At 48.7% G+C, this 16,818-nt stretch overlaps 1 protein-coding gene across 1 annotated transcript in view; it reads right to left on the bottom strand.

Moving 5' to 3' along the window:
• Positions 1–16,818, bottom strand: part of ECT2L (epithelial cell transforming 2 like) — a 566,170-nt gene that overhangs the window by 377,685 nt on the left and 171,667 nt on the right. Inside the window, exon 7 of the mRNA XM_086927539.1 lies at positions 15,817–15,944. Within this exon, the coding sequence (XP_086783665.1) occupies positions 15,817–15,944 (128 nt within the window). The remainder of the gene's footprint in view (positions 1–15,816; positions 15,945–16,818) is intronic.

The raw sequence follows: 16,818 nt of genomic DNA, 5'->3' as shown, positions 1-16,818 counted from the left end.
AGCAGGCATATGCAGGACTGTCTCATATATCTTGGCTAGGCTAAAATAACACACTAACGTCAGTTAAAATGGTGGCAGTTGAAGCTCATCATAGGGTGCCAAATCACAAGAGTGCCTCATTCACGTCAAGTCAAGTCAAGTCAAGAGATTTATATAGCGCGCTACATACCCAGAGGGTCTCAAGGCGCTTGAAGAAGGGTGGGGAATTACTTGTCGAATATCCACGTTTTAAGTTGCTTTCTGAATGCAAGGTGGTTCTGAGTAAGGCGAAGGTGAGTGGGAAGTGAGTTCCAGGTTTTAGCTGCCAGGTAGGAGAAGGATCTACCTCCCATGGTGGTTTTGTTGATGCGAGGTACAGTGGCAAGGGCTTGGTTGGAGGATCGTAGCTGGCGGGAGGGGGTGTAGAAGGACAGTCGTGTGTTGAGGCATTCGGGTCCAATTTCGTAAAGTGCTTTGTGTGCGTGGGTTAGGAGGCGGAAAGTAATCCTCTTATTGACGGGAAGCCAGTGGAGGTTTTTCAGGTGACCAGAGATGTGTTCTTTACGCGGGATGTCTAATATGAGCCTGGCTGAAGCGTTCTGGATGCGTTGGAGTTTTTTCTGGAGTTTTGCGGTGGTACCGGCGTATAGGGTGTTACCGTAGTCCAGGCGGCTCGTGACCAGTGCGTGGGTGACCGTTTTTCTAGTTTCGGTGGGGATCCAGCGAAATGTTTTTTTGAGCATGCGAAGAATGTTGAAGCAAGATGAAGAAACGGCGTTGACTTGTCTGTTCATCGAGAGTGAGGAATCCAGGATGACGCCCAGGTTCCGTGCGTGGTCCGTCGGGAATGGTGCTTTTCCAAGGGCCTCTGGCCACCAAGAGTCATCCCAGGCGGAGGGGGAGGTGCCTAGGATGAGGACTTCTGTTTTGTCTGAGTTCAGTTTCAGACGGCTGTGTTTCATCCATTCGGCTACTTCTTTCATTCCTTCATGCAGGTTGGTTTTGGCAGTGTTAGGGTCTCTGGTGAGTGATAGGATCAGTTGAGTGTCATCGGCGTAGGAGATGATGTTGAGGTTGTGTTGGCGTGCGATGACCGCGAGGGGGCTCATGTATACATTGAAGAGGGTGGGGCTGAGTGAAGATCCTTGTGGTACGCCGCAGATGACTTCAGTGGCCTCTGACTTGAATGGTGGAAGGCGGACTCTCTGGGTTCTTCCGGTGAGGAACGAGGTGATCCATTCCAGTGCTTTTCCTTGGATTCCGACGTTTCTGAGGCGCTGTAAAAGGGTGCTATGACAGACTGTGTCGAAGGCTGCGGAGAGGTCGAGGAGGATGAGGGCGACTGTGTCTCCATTGTCCAGTAGAGTTCGAATGTCGTCTGTTGCTGCGATGAGGGCGGTTTCAGTGCTGTGTTTGGCTCGGAAGCCGGACTGTGAGGAGTCGAGGGATTTGTTGGTTTCGAGGAAGGCGGCGAGCTGGTTGTTGACCGCTTTCTCGATGACTTTGGCCGGGAATGGAAGGAGCGAGATAGGGCGGTAGTTTTTGAGTTCGGTGGGGTCAGCTGTGGGTTTCTTCAGGAGGGCGCTGAGTTCGGCATGCTTCCAACTTTCCGGGAAGGTTGCGGAGTTGAGGGAGCAGTTGATGACGTCTCGGAGGTGCGGTGCTATAATGGAGTCTGCTTTGTTAAAGATGTGGTGAGGGCATGGGTCTGTGGGGGATCCTGAGTGGATAGAGTTTATCAGACTGATGGTGTCCTCAGTGGAGATTGGGTTCCAGTCATTGAGGATGTTCAAGGGGGGTATGGGTCCTGCAGAGGGTTGGGTGGGTTGGTCTTCGGGTCGGTTGTCGAAGCTGTTGTGGATGTCTGCAATTTTGTTGTGGAAGAATGAGGCTAGGGAGTCGCAGAGGGCTTGAGAGGGGGTGATGTCGTTGGAGTTGGCTGAGGGGTTGGTAAATTCCTTGACGATGTTGAATAATTCCTTGCTGTTGTGGGCGTTGCTATCTAGTCGGTCCTTGAAAGCGGCTTTCTTGGCATTCCGGATCAGTTGGTGGTGTATGCGGGTGGCGTTTTTGAAGGCGTCCTTGGTGCTGGTGTTTGGGTCTTTTTTCCAGGCCTTCTCAAGGGAGCGACAGAGTTTCTTGGATTTCTTAAAATCATCGTTGAACCAGGAGGCCTTCTTGCTGCCTAGTTTGATTTGTCGTTTTTTCAGTGGTGCTAGGATGTCGGCGCTGTTGGATAACCATTGGGTGAGGTTAGTGGCTGCTTGGTCGGGGTTTGAGGAGTGGGCGGGGGGGTTTTGAAGAAGCGATGAGGAGATCTGGTCGATGGTGATTTTGTTCCAGTTTCTTCGCAGAGTGGGTTGGGGGTGGTTGTTGGATGTGGACTTGTTGTAGGTAAAGTGAACGCAGCTGTGGTCAGTCCAAAGGAGAGCTGTGGTGTGGCTGAAGGAGATATGTTTGCTGGAGGTGAAGATAGGGTCGAGTGTGTGACCTGCGATGTGGGTGGGGGTAGTGACAAGTTGTTTAAGTCCGAGGTTGGCGAGGTTGTCCAAAAGGGTGGTGGTGTTGCGGTCGTTGTTCTTTTCAAGGTGAAAGTTGAGGTCTCCCAAAAGGATGTAATCCTCGGAGGGGAGCGCGTGTGGAGTGATGAAGTCCGTAATGTCTTCACTAAATTGTGCGCGGGGTCCTGGTGGCCTGTAGAGGAGGGTGCCTCTGAGTGTGGTCTTGGGGTCGATGTGGATCTGGAAGTGAAGGTGTTCAGTGTTGGCGAGATTGACGTCTGAGCTGGTTGAGATGCAGATGGATTTCTTATGGACGATAGCGATGCCTCCTCCTGTTTGGCCGGTACGGTCCTTGCGAATGATCTTATAGCCTTCCGGGATGGCAATGGTGATGTCTGGGGCTGATGTGGCGTTCATCCATGTTTCTGTTAGGAAGGCGACGTCCGGAGAGATGGTGTCTAGTAGATTCCAGAGGTCGATGGCGTGTCTGTGGACCGAGCGGGTGTTGAGCAGGATGCATTGTAGGTGGTTGGGGTCGGATATCTGTTTTGTGTTCGTAGATGAGGAGTTGTTCTTGGTGCCGTCAAACTTGCAGGAGTTGCAAGAGAAGGGTCCATGGGTGTGTCCAGGAGCGGCTTGGAAGCAGTTGGGGGAACGGCCGGGGTTAAGGGCTAGGAGGGTGGTGGCAGCGTAAGTAATGCGGGAGGGGTGGGCATTACGAGGACCAGGGGGTCTGGCGCTGGGCGCGGTCCAGGCGCGGACGGGCGTAGACGGGCTTACCTTTGGCGCACCTTCGGCGCGACTGGGGCGCGAACGCTGCGCGTGGACGCTGCGCGCATGGGCTACTGTCATATATGGATGGTGGGAAGGGGCGAGGGCGGCTCAGCTGGGAGGCGGGGCGGGCTCACGAGGACGCTGACCGAGCACAACAACAACAACCAAAATGGCAGCAGAGGGGAGGGCAGAGAACAGCGCCTGGGGTTATCGCGCTAAATGTGGAAGGTTCAGCGCAAGTAAAGCGGAGCAGCGAGCAGGGCAGCACAAGGCTAATGAGCTTCTGGCAAATAAAAATAAAAGCGGAGCAGCGAGCAGGGCAGCACAAGGCTAATGAGCTTCTAGCAAATATAAATGAAAGCGGAGCAGCGAGCAGGGCAGCACAATGCAAATGAGCTTCTGGCAAATATAAATGGAAAGGCAGTACAACGATAACAGGTCTCGGCAGTGAGACTGGGGAGCGACCACTCAGCACGGCGGTGAAGAGGAGATATAGAGAAGAGAAGAACATAGAGAAGATATTACATTTATCCACAGCATGCATAAGCCTTCGAAAGGCAAAAGGAGGAGCTTGGACCAAACAGCTACAAACAGATGGAGATTTAGGAGAAGGGCGAGTCCAGTGGCCACCACAAGAGAGTAACAGGAGGGAAAATCGATGATCTCATTGGATGAACAAGATATAAATTGCACTGGAGAACAGGAAAATAGATATAAAGAAAGTAGAAGTGCCCTCCTGGGGCCTAAAGAGAAGGACATGTAAAATCAATAGCTTGATATTTAACTCAGTGTCCATAAAGGAAAAAATGTTGTGTCCAGTATACCGAATGAGTCCATTTTAAGGGAACGTGAGAGTCCAAAGTGCAGAATAGAGTTTGACTTTGGGATTGTGAGGAACTGAGCATAAATACATTTAGATGAATTCGACGAGAAAGGTTTGGGCTCAAAGACAAAATGGCAGATGCAAATTAAAAGAAGAACGGGAAGTGCTTAGATCTAATTTTATTCATTAATGCAAGAAAAAGAAGCAAAGAAGCGTTGGCTTCTACCCTATGTTGCCCCATCAGCTTTTATAGAGGCCCACAGCACTGGAGCACATAAAAAGAGAGGGATCACACTGACTGGCTGTATAGAAAGTTACAGAAGATATGCTGAAGTCTCCGCTCCTTGGAGCAGAGGTAGACCGATCTGGAAGGATCTAATGAACTGCAAGCAGGCTACACAGAATTGTTGCCACACTTCAAAGCGAGGTATAGGAAGGTGGTAGTTCACTATAAGATTCTTGAGAGTCAAGATTTATAGGATGGAAGTTGACCTCTTGTAAGGGAATATAAAGCCAGCATTAGCTGTCATGAGAGGAGGTACAAACTTTTGACTACCAACAACAATATCGGTCACAGGAAGCATTACCTAGATGTTTATATTACTTCAAACTCTTCGGATAATACATTTTAGGAAACTGTCATGGGAAATGGTCTCTATCCTCCTAGATTTGGCAGTATTATTTGGCATCAAGAAAGGCAGACTATAAACATACCTTACACTACAGACCTGATGTAATTTCTACTGATGCCCATAAGGAGAGTTGCAGAGGATGACATCAAAATGTGCATTCAGATAAAGCTGGATACAAACCCTGCATGAGCACCATATACTCTAGAGCTACCACTCGATTAGCCTATTTACTTCACCACATCCAGGGAACTGAAAGGGAATCTATAGCTAGATAGAGCATGGTTTGAAGACTATTAGGGGTGTATGTTAATGGAAGAACTTCAAGTTCAGGGAATTACAGAGAGGCTATTTTATCCTAAAGAGCACTTCATCTTCCACAGATCTATCTCAGCAGAAACAGGTAGACTTTGGAAATCAGTACTCAGTGAACCGCAAGTACATCAATGTTTGAGAATGATTTGTACTATGCACAACAAACAAAGAGAAGTCATGTTGATGTACTGATTGTTCATTGAATAAACTAAATGTTCACTCAAACCACTGGATGATAAATGGCTAGAGGACATAAATAGTCCTGTCAACTAGGCAGAATGGGAGAGAATACTGAGAAGTGCTCTAATGATCTATAGGAATGACAGTTTAAATTAATTCACTTTTACTACCTGTGTAGTAGATACATTACTCCAAAAGGAATCAATAGAATCTATCCAGATGCAGCAGCTGAGTGCCCCAAGTGCAGAGACTAAGGCTTTGACCATATGGTTATGGCAGTGTCCGACATGGTTATCATATTGGACACAAGGGTTAATATGACCAATGAAGAGACAGATAAGATGTCCAGAAAGAGCATGCCGCTTGCTAAAGGACCTGAACCTAAGGCTGAAGGCCACCAGGGATACACATAAGATTACTGATGTAGCTTTTGGCCTGGCTGAGCGGCGAATAGCCATTTTTTTTGTGAAAACGTAGTTTATTGGTTTTCTGCACAAAACATACATAGACCGTTACATAACACTCGCTGTCTCAGCCCTATGGTGACGTGTCATGAAAATATATCAACTCACACAATCAGTGTACCAGTTTAAACAAGGTTTCAAATACAATCCCTCTTATTACTTCTATCAAAGCCCTGTCCGCCCCTCCCTCCTCGCCAAAACCTGTCACTGACGCGTGCAGTTGTGTCTGACCTATCTAATATATGTGCACAGGAGTGATCGTGTGTTTTTCTACATGATGCACCTGTCAAGTCCCATGGTCATTTCTCAATCAGTGATCTACTCCGCACTGTCATCTTGTGTCTCGTAGTCCCCTAGAGCCTGCACTAATGTTTCCCACGCTGATTCTAGCACTTTTACATTATTTTGTCTACACGCCTGATGGTAACGTAATGTGCTTTCACTGCTGGCCCACTTAAGGAACTTGCTCTTTCACCTATTTCTGCAGGGACCTATTGTTGCCTTCCAGTGCTTCATGATCTCTCGCTTCGCCAGTATGAGTACCATGTCCTCAAACTTACTTGTGATCTTATTCTTGGATGTGTGACGGAACCAGTGTAAAATACTAATGGCCATATCGAACTCTAGCCGTTGTTCTGTTATCGCATTTAGGGTATTCCCCACCTCCTTCCAATATGGACCTATCGCTGGACAGGACCATAGCATATGTGCTAATTCCGCCCCTGCTCTCGTGCATCTGGGGCACGCTGCATCTTCTACGTTAAAGTGTTTCTTGGTTTTCCCTGGCATTAAATATGCTCTGTGTAGAATATAGAAATGTACTAGTTGAAACCTAGCATTTCTCGTACATTTCCAGGCCCTTCGCACTATCTGCACCCATGCCGCTTCAGGAATGACGTTCCCTAAATCTAACTCCCATTTTCTTTTCAGAGTGTCTAAAGGTGATAGCTTTTCATTGAGCATTCTGGAGTATAGGCACGTGACCGCCTTGAAGGTCCCTGCCACCATCGTAACATGCTGGCAGGCCATCGTTGTCTTAGGTTCCATCAGCCCTTCCCGCCAGTGTGCTTGTATCGCTCTCGTCAATGCTGCGTGTAGCAGGAAACTCCCTCTCGGTAGATCAAACCTTTCCTGGAGTGTCTGATAGGATAGCATTGTTCCATCCTCAAAGAGGTCTCCCAGCATTTGGACTCTCGCCTCCTCCCAAATCTGTATTGTTGTGACCAGTCGTCTCCATGTGGCAATGCCGTCACCATCCCTAGGGGAATTTCAGGTGCATATGGGTGTGCCACTCCCGCCTTGCGTTGGGAGCGGTTCCAGCACAGTCGGAGTGTTTTCTCTTCCAGTGTCAAATCTCTAAGATCTAGTTTCTGCTGTAACGCTATAAACGAGAGGATGTGGCGAGGGATACCTCCATTCCTCTCATGCCATGGTCCTCTAAATTCTCTCGCTATTTCTTGGTTAAATACCTGTAATTGGGCCGCTAAATAGTACAATTCGAAGTCTGGGACTGCTAGACTTTCCTCAACCGTAGGTCTCTTGAGCGTTGTCTGTGCTACTCTACGTCGACCCGTGCTCCAGAGGAAAGCCACTATCAACAATTTCAATAGTTTAAAAATAGAGGCGGGTATCCACACTGGTAGCGTTCTAAAATATTATAAAAACCTAGGAAGTGCTATCATTTTTAACAGTGCTATGCGGCCCGTCACTGATAGTTGGAGGGTGGCCCAAAAGGCCATGCTGCCCTTCAAAGCCCTTACACCGCGGCCAATATTCCCTTCCAGCAGGTCTGCCGCCTCGTGATAGATGTGTACTCCTAGGTATTTCAGACAGGTGGGTTCCCACCGTACTGCTTTCATCATTTTGGGTTGTGTCTCCCCCTGTTGTGCTGGGAACAAACATGTCTTGGACCAGTTCACTCTCAATCCAGAAACTTCCCCAAGGTCTGAAAGAAAACTTTCAGCTCCTGTCATTGCCTTGACGGCATCTTCAAGGAAGAGTAGCAGGTCATCTGCGTACAGTGATATGTATTGCTGACCATCTCTACTCCTTAATCCCCTGTAGTGATTCCCCATCCTTACCGTAACCGCTAGGGGTTCTACTGCTAAGGCGAAGAGTAATGGGGATAACGAGCACCCCTGTCTCGTCCCTCGTTCTACAGGGTATTGCGAGGATATCAGCGTGCCTACTATCACTCTGGCCATCGCCGACGTGTACAATACTTTCGTCCATTGTAAATCATCATCTCCCAATTCAAATCGTCCTAATACTTTATACAGATATTCCCATTCTAAGCTATCGAAGGCTTTTTCAAGGTCTACCGATAGTATCACTAATTGTTGTGCCTCCAGGTGGTCCTCTCCCAGCAGGCGCACCAATCGCCGGATGTTCGCGGTCGTGTTTCGCGTTGGAATGAAACCAGCTTGGTCTTCATGGACTAGCGTGGTCATGTATTGCAACAATCGGGTCGCCAAGATACTACTCAATATTTTGTAGTTGGCAGTTCACATCGACAGCGGTCTACAAGAGTCTATAAGAGCCTGCCCTCTCTTCCTGGTTTCAACAGCGGGATTACCAATGCTTCCCGCATAGATTGCAGTAGCTGTCCTGATTCCTTCGCTTCTTTGTAGACTTCCAGCAGTCTCGGTGCTAGTAGTTCAACATATTTCCCATAAAATTCTATGGGCAGTCCGTCCATTCCTGGGGTTTTGTTGCAGGCCATACGCTTAATGGCACCTTGTATTTCTCCTAGCTCTATGTCTTTTCCCAATTCTTTCGCCTGCTCTTGGTCCAGCTCTGGTAATTGTAGGTCCCTAAGGAAAATATCTATGGCCGGATCCCCGGCTACTAGCCTGCTTTTGTAGAGAGCTTCATAGTAGTGCGTGAAGGACTGCAGAATCTTGTTTTGGGTGTGAACTTCTTCTCCTTCCGCTGTATCTAAGGCTACAATGGGGGAGCTTCTTTTTATGGGGTTGGCCAGCCAAGCCAGCAGAGTTCCTGCTCTGTCACCCTCTGCATGGGCCCTCACCGTGTATGCTCTATGGTCAATACTACCAAGCGCTCCACTTCTGTTGCCACTGCTTCCTTTGCCACACTAATTTTCTCTTGAAGCTCCGGGCGGCCAGGCCGTAAGAGCTCTACCTCTCGTAGCGCATTATCAGCTTTGTCCAAGTCGCTTAAGAGTACCTTCCGTACTCCTGCGTGTTTTCCTATACAGAGCCCCCTAATAACCACCTTGAAGGCGTCCCATTCCATCGCCCTCGCCGCGGTCGTTCCAGCATTCTCTGCAAAATAATGAGTAATCCCCTCCTCTAATGCAGCAGAAAAAAGTGGGCCATCTAGCGCTTCAGGGCGCAACTTCCAGCTAGGGACGCACGAGATTCCAGGCATCCACTGTATGGTGACCAGTAAAGGGTTATGATCTGATATCGTTCTGGTCAGATATTCAGACCGCACAATAGTTGGCATCACTGCTGGGGAGCACAGAACTGCGTCTAGTCTTACGTGTAGTTCATGCATGCCCGAAAAATAGGAGTAGTCTCGGCCCTGCGGGTGTTGTGCACGCCAGGCGTCAACCAATCCCCATCGTGTCTGCCATTCTAGCCTCCCTTTAGTTAAGCGGTGTATCGGTGAATCATCCAGGGGTGGGTGCGATCTATCCAGGGAGATGTCTGTTATGGAATTAAAATCACCACCCATCACTAGTGGACCTGCAAGATAGTGCGCCAGAGACCCAGACATTCTCGCCAAAAAGCTCAACTTGTCAATGTTGGGTGTATACACACTACAGAAGGCCACTTCTCTACCTCTTAGTTTCCCTTGAATGGCCACAAACCTGCCTTCTGGGTCTATCGTCTGCTTAGTCATCTGAAAAGGGACCCCCGCCCTAATCCAGATCAGCGCACCTCTGGCATACGCAGAATATGTGGTATTATACACTTGGCCTCTCCACCTACGCTGCAGCGCCACCCCTTCAGCCTTTGTCAAGTGTGTTTCCTGGAGCAGTGCGATATGTATCCCTCTCCTAACCAGATAGGCATGGATTTTATGCCATCGTGTCATGGTGTGTAGCCCCCTCACATTCCAGGTTATGCATCGCAAGTTAGCAGAATCACCCATTCTCCCACAATTTCCTGTGCATCTCTCTCATCTCTTCCCCCGAACATCTTCTGTGCATCTGCGTCAGTGACAATCCCTCCCAAACTGCTGCCCAAACATCCCCTAATTCCCACCCCCCCAAGAACAGGAACTAGCAACAACCATCTAGTTCCCATCCTAACTAATACAACTTGCAACACATCTCTAAGCCCACCAGTAGTCACTGCTGGCATGCCAATGAGGGGGAACTGGCAGCCAATCGGTGGTCACCCACTCAGAGAATTCACTCCGACCTACTGAGCCCTGATCATTAGTGCTCCCCGAAACTCTCCCCCCCCCTACCGCCATTCATACAACCAACCTCCCTTGTTAAGTCCTCTCAGGAAGTCCATCAAAGCTCTGAGTTCACAGCTAATCGGCTTCGCGGGCCTGTCTACCCTTCATCCAGCATACCCTCAGCCGTCTCTGGTGTGACCTTCGGTAATTGCACGCTGCCCGTTTCAGAGTGTTCAGAGTCGGATCGGGTATTATTCCTCTCCGACTCCGTGCTGTCCACCGATGGAGTCTGCTGTGTAGTCGACAGCGTGGACACCGCTGCCAACACATCCTGCCGTTCCGCTGCTGTCTGGGATGAGGAGGGCCTTCTTAGCCCCCGCTGCCTGTTTCGAAGCCTTCTTGATTTCCGCTGTGGTAAGCTCTCAGTGGCGGTCCGTATTCCCTGTTCACCTCCGTCTTTTCCAGCCTTGTAAAGTTCCAGACAAGCACAGGCATCGTCCGCGGTGTCGAAGAAACATGTTTTGCCGTAAACAATGACCCTCAACTTGGCCGGGAATAGGAGTGAATACTGTAGTCCCTCGGCGCATACCTCCCTCTTAACAGCTAAAAAAGAAGTTTGGCGGCGCTGGGTTTCGTAAGTGAAGTCGGGGAAGATATTGACCTTGCTATTCTCTATCTGGAAGGGGCCGCCCACCCTCGCCTTCTGGAGGATCAAGTCCCGGTCTCGGAAGTGCAACAGCCAGGCCACCACCGGCCTTGGAGGTCGGCCCTGCTGGGGCGGGCCGGGTCGGTACTCTGTGCGCTCGCTCTAATGTATAGAAGATAGATAAGCCCTCTAGTACCACCACTGTTTTGAGCCAGGATTCCAGATATTGTACCATGTCTGATCCTTTAATATTTTCCGGCAAGCCAACTACTCGTATGTTGTTCCGGCAATTACGGCCCTCGGCATCCTCAGCCCTTTTTTCCAGGGCATCCACTCGTTCCAGCACGTTGGACAGAGTAGCCCCTAGGTTCTGCTGTAGTGGTTCAATTGTTTGGAGCGTGCCCTCCACCGCTGTGACTCTATCGGTCAATTTCCCATAATCGGCCCGTAGTAAACCCAATCCTGTGGCCACCTGTGCTATGTCCTGCTGGAGCGCTGTGTGGGAGTCGGTTATCGCCATCAGAATTTTATCCAACTGTTGCTGTAAGTGGGGGTCCGCACCTGCTCGAGCTCTCCCTGCTCGTCTCTTTCAGGTACTTCTTCCACTGGCGGCTGGGTCCCACTCTTAGGCCCTTTTAGTTTCCCCATCGTCAGTCAGTCTCGGAGTGGGCCGTTTTATCCGTTGCAGTGGGCGCTTCGGAGGTGAGCTCCAGGGAGCGACCCTCGAGGTTTCTCACACAATGCACCGTCCTTCTTCTACTTCTACTTCCTACTTCGAGCCAGTAGTGTCCAACCTCGATCTCCGGGTATTGTGCGGAGGTGGATTGGCATCTCGAGCAGCAGCCCTCTTAGACACCAGTAGCAGGTCTCTATATCCCCTGCCACTAGTAAGTTCGGCCCTCGCTGTTCCGTGCGTTCTTTTAGAGATCTCTGGGTCCGCTACGTTCCGGGCTATGTGCCCCCCACCTTGCAGCTCAGCGGAAGCCAGGCTGTCCTCTCCAGCTCTGGGCTTAGGGAGGCGTTTCTGTCGCCGTTCCCAGTGGGCAGCTCTCGGCTGCAGAAGTACCACAGCTGTGTCTCAGTCCCTTCTATATGTGTAGCTGGCCTTGCGCTGGGGGCTCTCCCCAGTCGCCTCCCCAGCAGTGTTCTCGCTTCCTGCCACTCCGCAGCACACCCCGTAGTTCCACCAGATAGGGGATCCCTTCACCAACGTCTGCGGGTATAACCAGTTCCAGCAGTTGCATGCCTCTCCCTTCGCCGCCTGGTAGGTGTCCACTACTCTGCACCACTCTGTCCCCTTGGTATCAGCTTTGGCCCCCAGGCTCCCCAGATCCAAGCGTGGCTTTAGGTCGGGTTCTTGTTCCCCCGCAGCAGCAGTCGTTGATCGAAGTGTGCGGCGAAGCCAGGGCAACGCTCAGCAGCCACCTCCTCACCTCCCGGAGCCACCTCAGGAGTCTCCGCTCAGCTCTTTGAGATCTATTACCTCTCTGATGCCCAGGGCCGGGGCATCCTCACCTCAGGTCCGCTGCCGCTTTCTGGCGTAGGGGGGCTCCCCAGGCGCGGCCGTCAGTCTCTGCTTCGTTGCGGTGACCCCACCCGTCCGTCGCCGCTTCACTTGCGGCAGTCATTTGAGTCTCGGGGAGCCGTCGCAGGTACTATCTTCGTCCCCAGCTCTCAGCGCACCAGGCAGCCCAGGTGCGAGCTCCGGGAGACGCCACACATCCCTGTCGCTCCTCTTATTTCGGCCAGCCCGGGCGCGCTTCCCGCCAGTCTCGCGCTCCAGTCCGCAGATCTCTCTGGCCCGGCAGTTGATCTCCGGCGCTTACTTAGGCGCTCTGTCCGCCCCCAACTGTGTTCAGCTCCGCAGCAGTAGAGAGGTCCGGGCAGTCATCATGGCCGCCATCCCTGCCCTGCACCCACGGCACAGTCCCATCTCTCTAGCTCCGCCGTGCTCAAAGCTGCAGCCCCTTCAAGCCTAGCTGCCGATCTCGGCAACAGTCTTAGGAACCTCGCTTCTCCGTGGCTAATATCCGCTTCGCAGTGTCAGGGAGATCCGATCTGAGCGGCGAATAGCCATGAGCTGGAAATCGTCAAGTGGCCCCAGCATTAGGATGTGCCACAGTGAGCTGTCCAAACAGGAAGAAAGCAAGAGCATTATGTAACACAGGGAAGTGAGGAGGAGAGTAATACAAAAAGGGTGTAGTGAAAACATGGGATGTCATAATATATTCACTCCCATCTTTACAGACATATTAAGTCTGGACCTCCTGCACAGGCAAGGATTACCTGATTTCTTATTGAGGGCTACATATATCGTGGCTCCCTGTTGCACGACCTCCACCGCCCGCTCCCAGCTAGTATACATCCACAATGAATGGTGAATCTCTTATTATTCATCAGCAAAGAGCTGAATCCTACTTCAGATCAATAGTTACTAAGATGTTAAATTACACGTTTATAATGCAAACACGATCGGAAGCTATCAAATGTTGAATATTACAGGTATTAATGTACTGTGATCAAGTTGAGTGGAAACAAACTTACTGATTTGATGAACCTGCTGATATCAGACTACAGTGATTGCAGATTGTGATATGTTCCCAGCTTTGCTGGTAATGTCAAAAGTGTAAATTGCAATCAAAAAGAATATGATAGTGACCTACAGAACAGGGATTGAAAACAAATCAGAGTGATATGATCCCCAAATGGTTTGCGGAACCTGATGACCTAGTCCTTTTTATTGCTAAACAATCTGGATTGAAACTTTGACTGGACGCAAAAGACCACATCTATGTGAACAAATGTTATAGGATTAAAAAGAGTGCTAAATCCTCTCTTAAGCTGCAATTGAATTTTACCTCAGTATTAAGACTAACTAAAATAAAGAAATAGGAGAGAATTCTGACAGAAGAAAGCAAGGAAAAAAAGTGGACAGATGTGTAAAAGGCATAAACTGCTCCCATTTCCAGACTAGCACTTGAAAAGATAAGAAAATGAAAGTGTTTCAGTGCCATCAGAGAGTATTTAGCAGCCATGTTAGACCAGGCAGGTATCCTGCAGCTGACAAAGCCCAGAGATGGCATGTGAGAAGAAATGCCACATTTTACTGCATTCAGAGCCAGAAACAGCCTACCTCAGTATGATCAATTTACAAGGGACAGATACTGTTGATAGACCGATAAGTTAATGTGAACCCATCCCTTCCCTCACTGTCATAGTGGGCAACAAATGGAGAGTGAGGAAGACAAAGAGAGAGTACAGCTGCTCCAACTTTCCTTCAGGTCTCCACTAATTGGGCATTGGTTGGAGATCACCTTCGTGATGGATGGCGATTAGGAAGTTAGTTTGTCCTTGATAGGAAGAGTGATAATCATAACAGTAGTGACATATTTTCCTAATGGGTGATACTCAAACCAGTACTTACGCAAATGAGGGTGTGACAATTGCTGCAGAAAGCCAAGAGCCATTCCCAACAACAAAGTAAAAGCAACAGGTACAAGGATAACATAAAGTTCTAACTAAAGCAGAAGGAACAATGAACAAACAAATGGAGAACAAAACAAACGTGTGGTAAGGAAATGCCAAATGTCGAACTTCACCAGCAAAGTCAGAGCTAAGTGCACTTTTACCAGGCAGTGAGCAAGTGAATTTCCATGCCCACCTTCTGGTGTAAATGAACCAGTGCTGTACAAAAGGGGATGATGGACGGAGCGATTGAGCAAATCAAACACTCACCCCCAGTCAACTGATCTGGGTTTAATCCATCACCATTCTTTAGCTCACTCAGCCACCCCAGTTCAGACATGGCCATAGGCAAATCAGTCTGACCCTGTGCCTCATGGGAACAGTCCAGCCCGAACTGCCAAGCCATGTGTTCCCTGGACCGAAAACAAGCATCCTGGGACTGGTTTCGGATTCCTAATCCTCATCAGTCAGGCTATCTTGAATCCAGTGGCCAAGTGAGCAAGGGACTCACGTCTGAGCATACCTTGCCAACTTAGGGCGAACAAAGCGATACAAAAGGGGATGATGGACGGAGCATTTGAGCAAATCAAACACTCACCCCCATCAACTGATCTGGGTTTAATCCATCACCATTCTTTAGCTCACTCAGCCACCCCAGTTCAGACATGGCCATATGCAAATCAGTCTGACCCTGTGCCTCATGGGAACAGTCCAGCCCGAACTGCCAAGACATGTCTTCCCTGGACCGGAAACAAGCATCCTGGGACCGGTTTCTGATTCATAATCCTCATCAGCCAGGATATCTTGAATCCAGTGGCCAAGTGAGCAAGGGACTCATGTCTGAGCATACCCTGCCAACTTAGGGCGAACAAAGCGATACAAAATGAACCAGTGCTGACCTGGATGCAGAAGCTTGATGGACAGGATCTTCCTACTAAGGTGCTGAAACACTAGACCGCTAACTAACCAACCTACATGTATCTTGCATTTTAGTCTATGACATAATAACTGGCCTTTGATATTCTTGACAGCAGGGGGAGCCTATTTTCATATATCATCAGAGGGTGCGGTGGATACATGAGAGGTTGGGAGATAGCAAACAAAAAATTGTTTAAAAAAGACGCAGAACTACAAATCTCATATTACGAAGAAAAAACACGTCTGGATGAGTTACTCTCGCTTGACATTGGACATGTCATTTCTGCAGCTTAATCATGCTAATACATTTCATTAGATTTTATGCTCAACTAACTTTACAAATCAATACATGTCACCATACTGTAATAAGTTTACAGTTCCATCTGGCAATTTTTTCTATCAGGAGCCTGTGATTCAATGAGTGTTAATAAATTTACGACACAGTAAGGTGAAAACACTGAAAAAGTTGTCCAGAGATAGGGAACTGCAAAAACGTCCTGAAATAAATTATTTTAAGATAAATGAAACAAAGTAAGCATCAAAAGAAAAATCTGATCTCTCTTGAAAAGCACACTAATTATACATACTGGCAATTGACCTTTATGAGTTAATTATCGTGTGCAGTACTTATATGTATATGTATGCCTTTAACTTTCAATAAAAAATTACGAAAGAAATAGTGGATTACATAAAAAGATAATTACACTTTTTCTGAGTATCAGGTGTATGGCCCCATCAAAGAACCTACCTTTTGTGGAAATCCTTCACTGATGTAGACAAAAGCTGTTTTTCAAGTGCCAAGCTAAAACTTGGGACATTTTTATTTTCCTCCAGCAACTGCCTTGACAGACTCATATTTGTGGGCAGTCCCTGACCCTATAGCAGAAATGTACACAAAAGTGAGAAATATAGATCAGCCTCATTGCTTAGATTGATCAGGTAAATCACTTAATTTCACAGATGCAACTTTGATTCAGATTTGTATAGGGAGCTAGGCTGAATAAGTGAGAATTGCTTTCCTACCATCCTTCAGAATATCACACAAAAGGTGATGGGAGGCTACTTGCAGTAAGTTTAACCACTGGCAAAAGATTGGGGTAGCACTCCAACCCATTGTTCTTTTGCTCACCATTCCACCTCAGTTTAGACCCAGACATAAGTAAATCAGACTTGACCCTGTTCCACATGGGACTACTCCAGCCCGAACTGTCAATCTAGGTCCTCCTTGAACCGGAACGTGAGCAACTCTGGACCTGTTCTGCCCTAGTTAGGAGCTCGTCAGTAGGGTTGCTTGGTTCCAGTGACACATTGAGCAAGGGAGCCGTGTCTCAGCAAATCCATGCAACTTAGGGTGATACCTGAAACAAACAAAAGGTGATGGGAGTCTGCTTGCAATACGACTAACGACTTGCAATAGCTCGGGTAGCACTCCAACCCATCGTTCTTTTGCTCACCATGCCACCTCTGGTTGCACCCAGCCATATACAAATCAGTCTTGACCCTGTTCCTCATGGGAAAAGTCCAGCTCGAATTGCCAAGCCATATTCTCCCTGAACCAGAACACAAGCAACCTAGGACCGGTTTCACTCTAATTATGGGCTCATCAGCCGGGTTCAGCTTGGTTCCAATGACACTAGGGCGAAACTGGTCCTGGATTGCTTATGTCCGACATGAATAAATGTAGGTGCCAGACTTAAGGCAAGTTAGGTCAAGTATCTTGAATAGGTCTGGACTTCATACTCCTCGGACA

This window comes from Lissotriton vulgaris, chromosome 6, assembly GCF_964263255.1.
Source record: "Lissotriton vulgaris chromosome 6, aLisVul1.2, whole genome shotgun sequence".
Taxonomy (NCBI): Eukaryota; Metazoa; Chordata; class Amphibia; order Caudata; family Salamandridae; genus Lissotriton; species Lissotriton vulgaris.
Note: the sequence above shows the minus strand (reverse complement) of the source record. Positions and strands in the feature narration are given on the sequence as shown.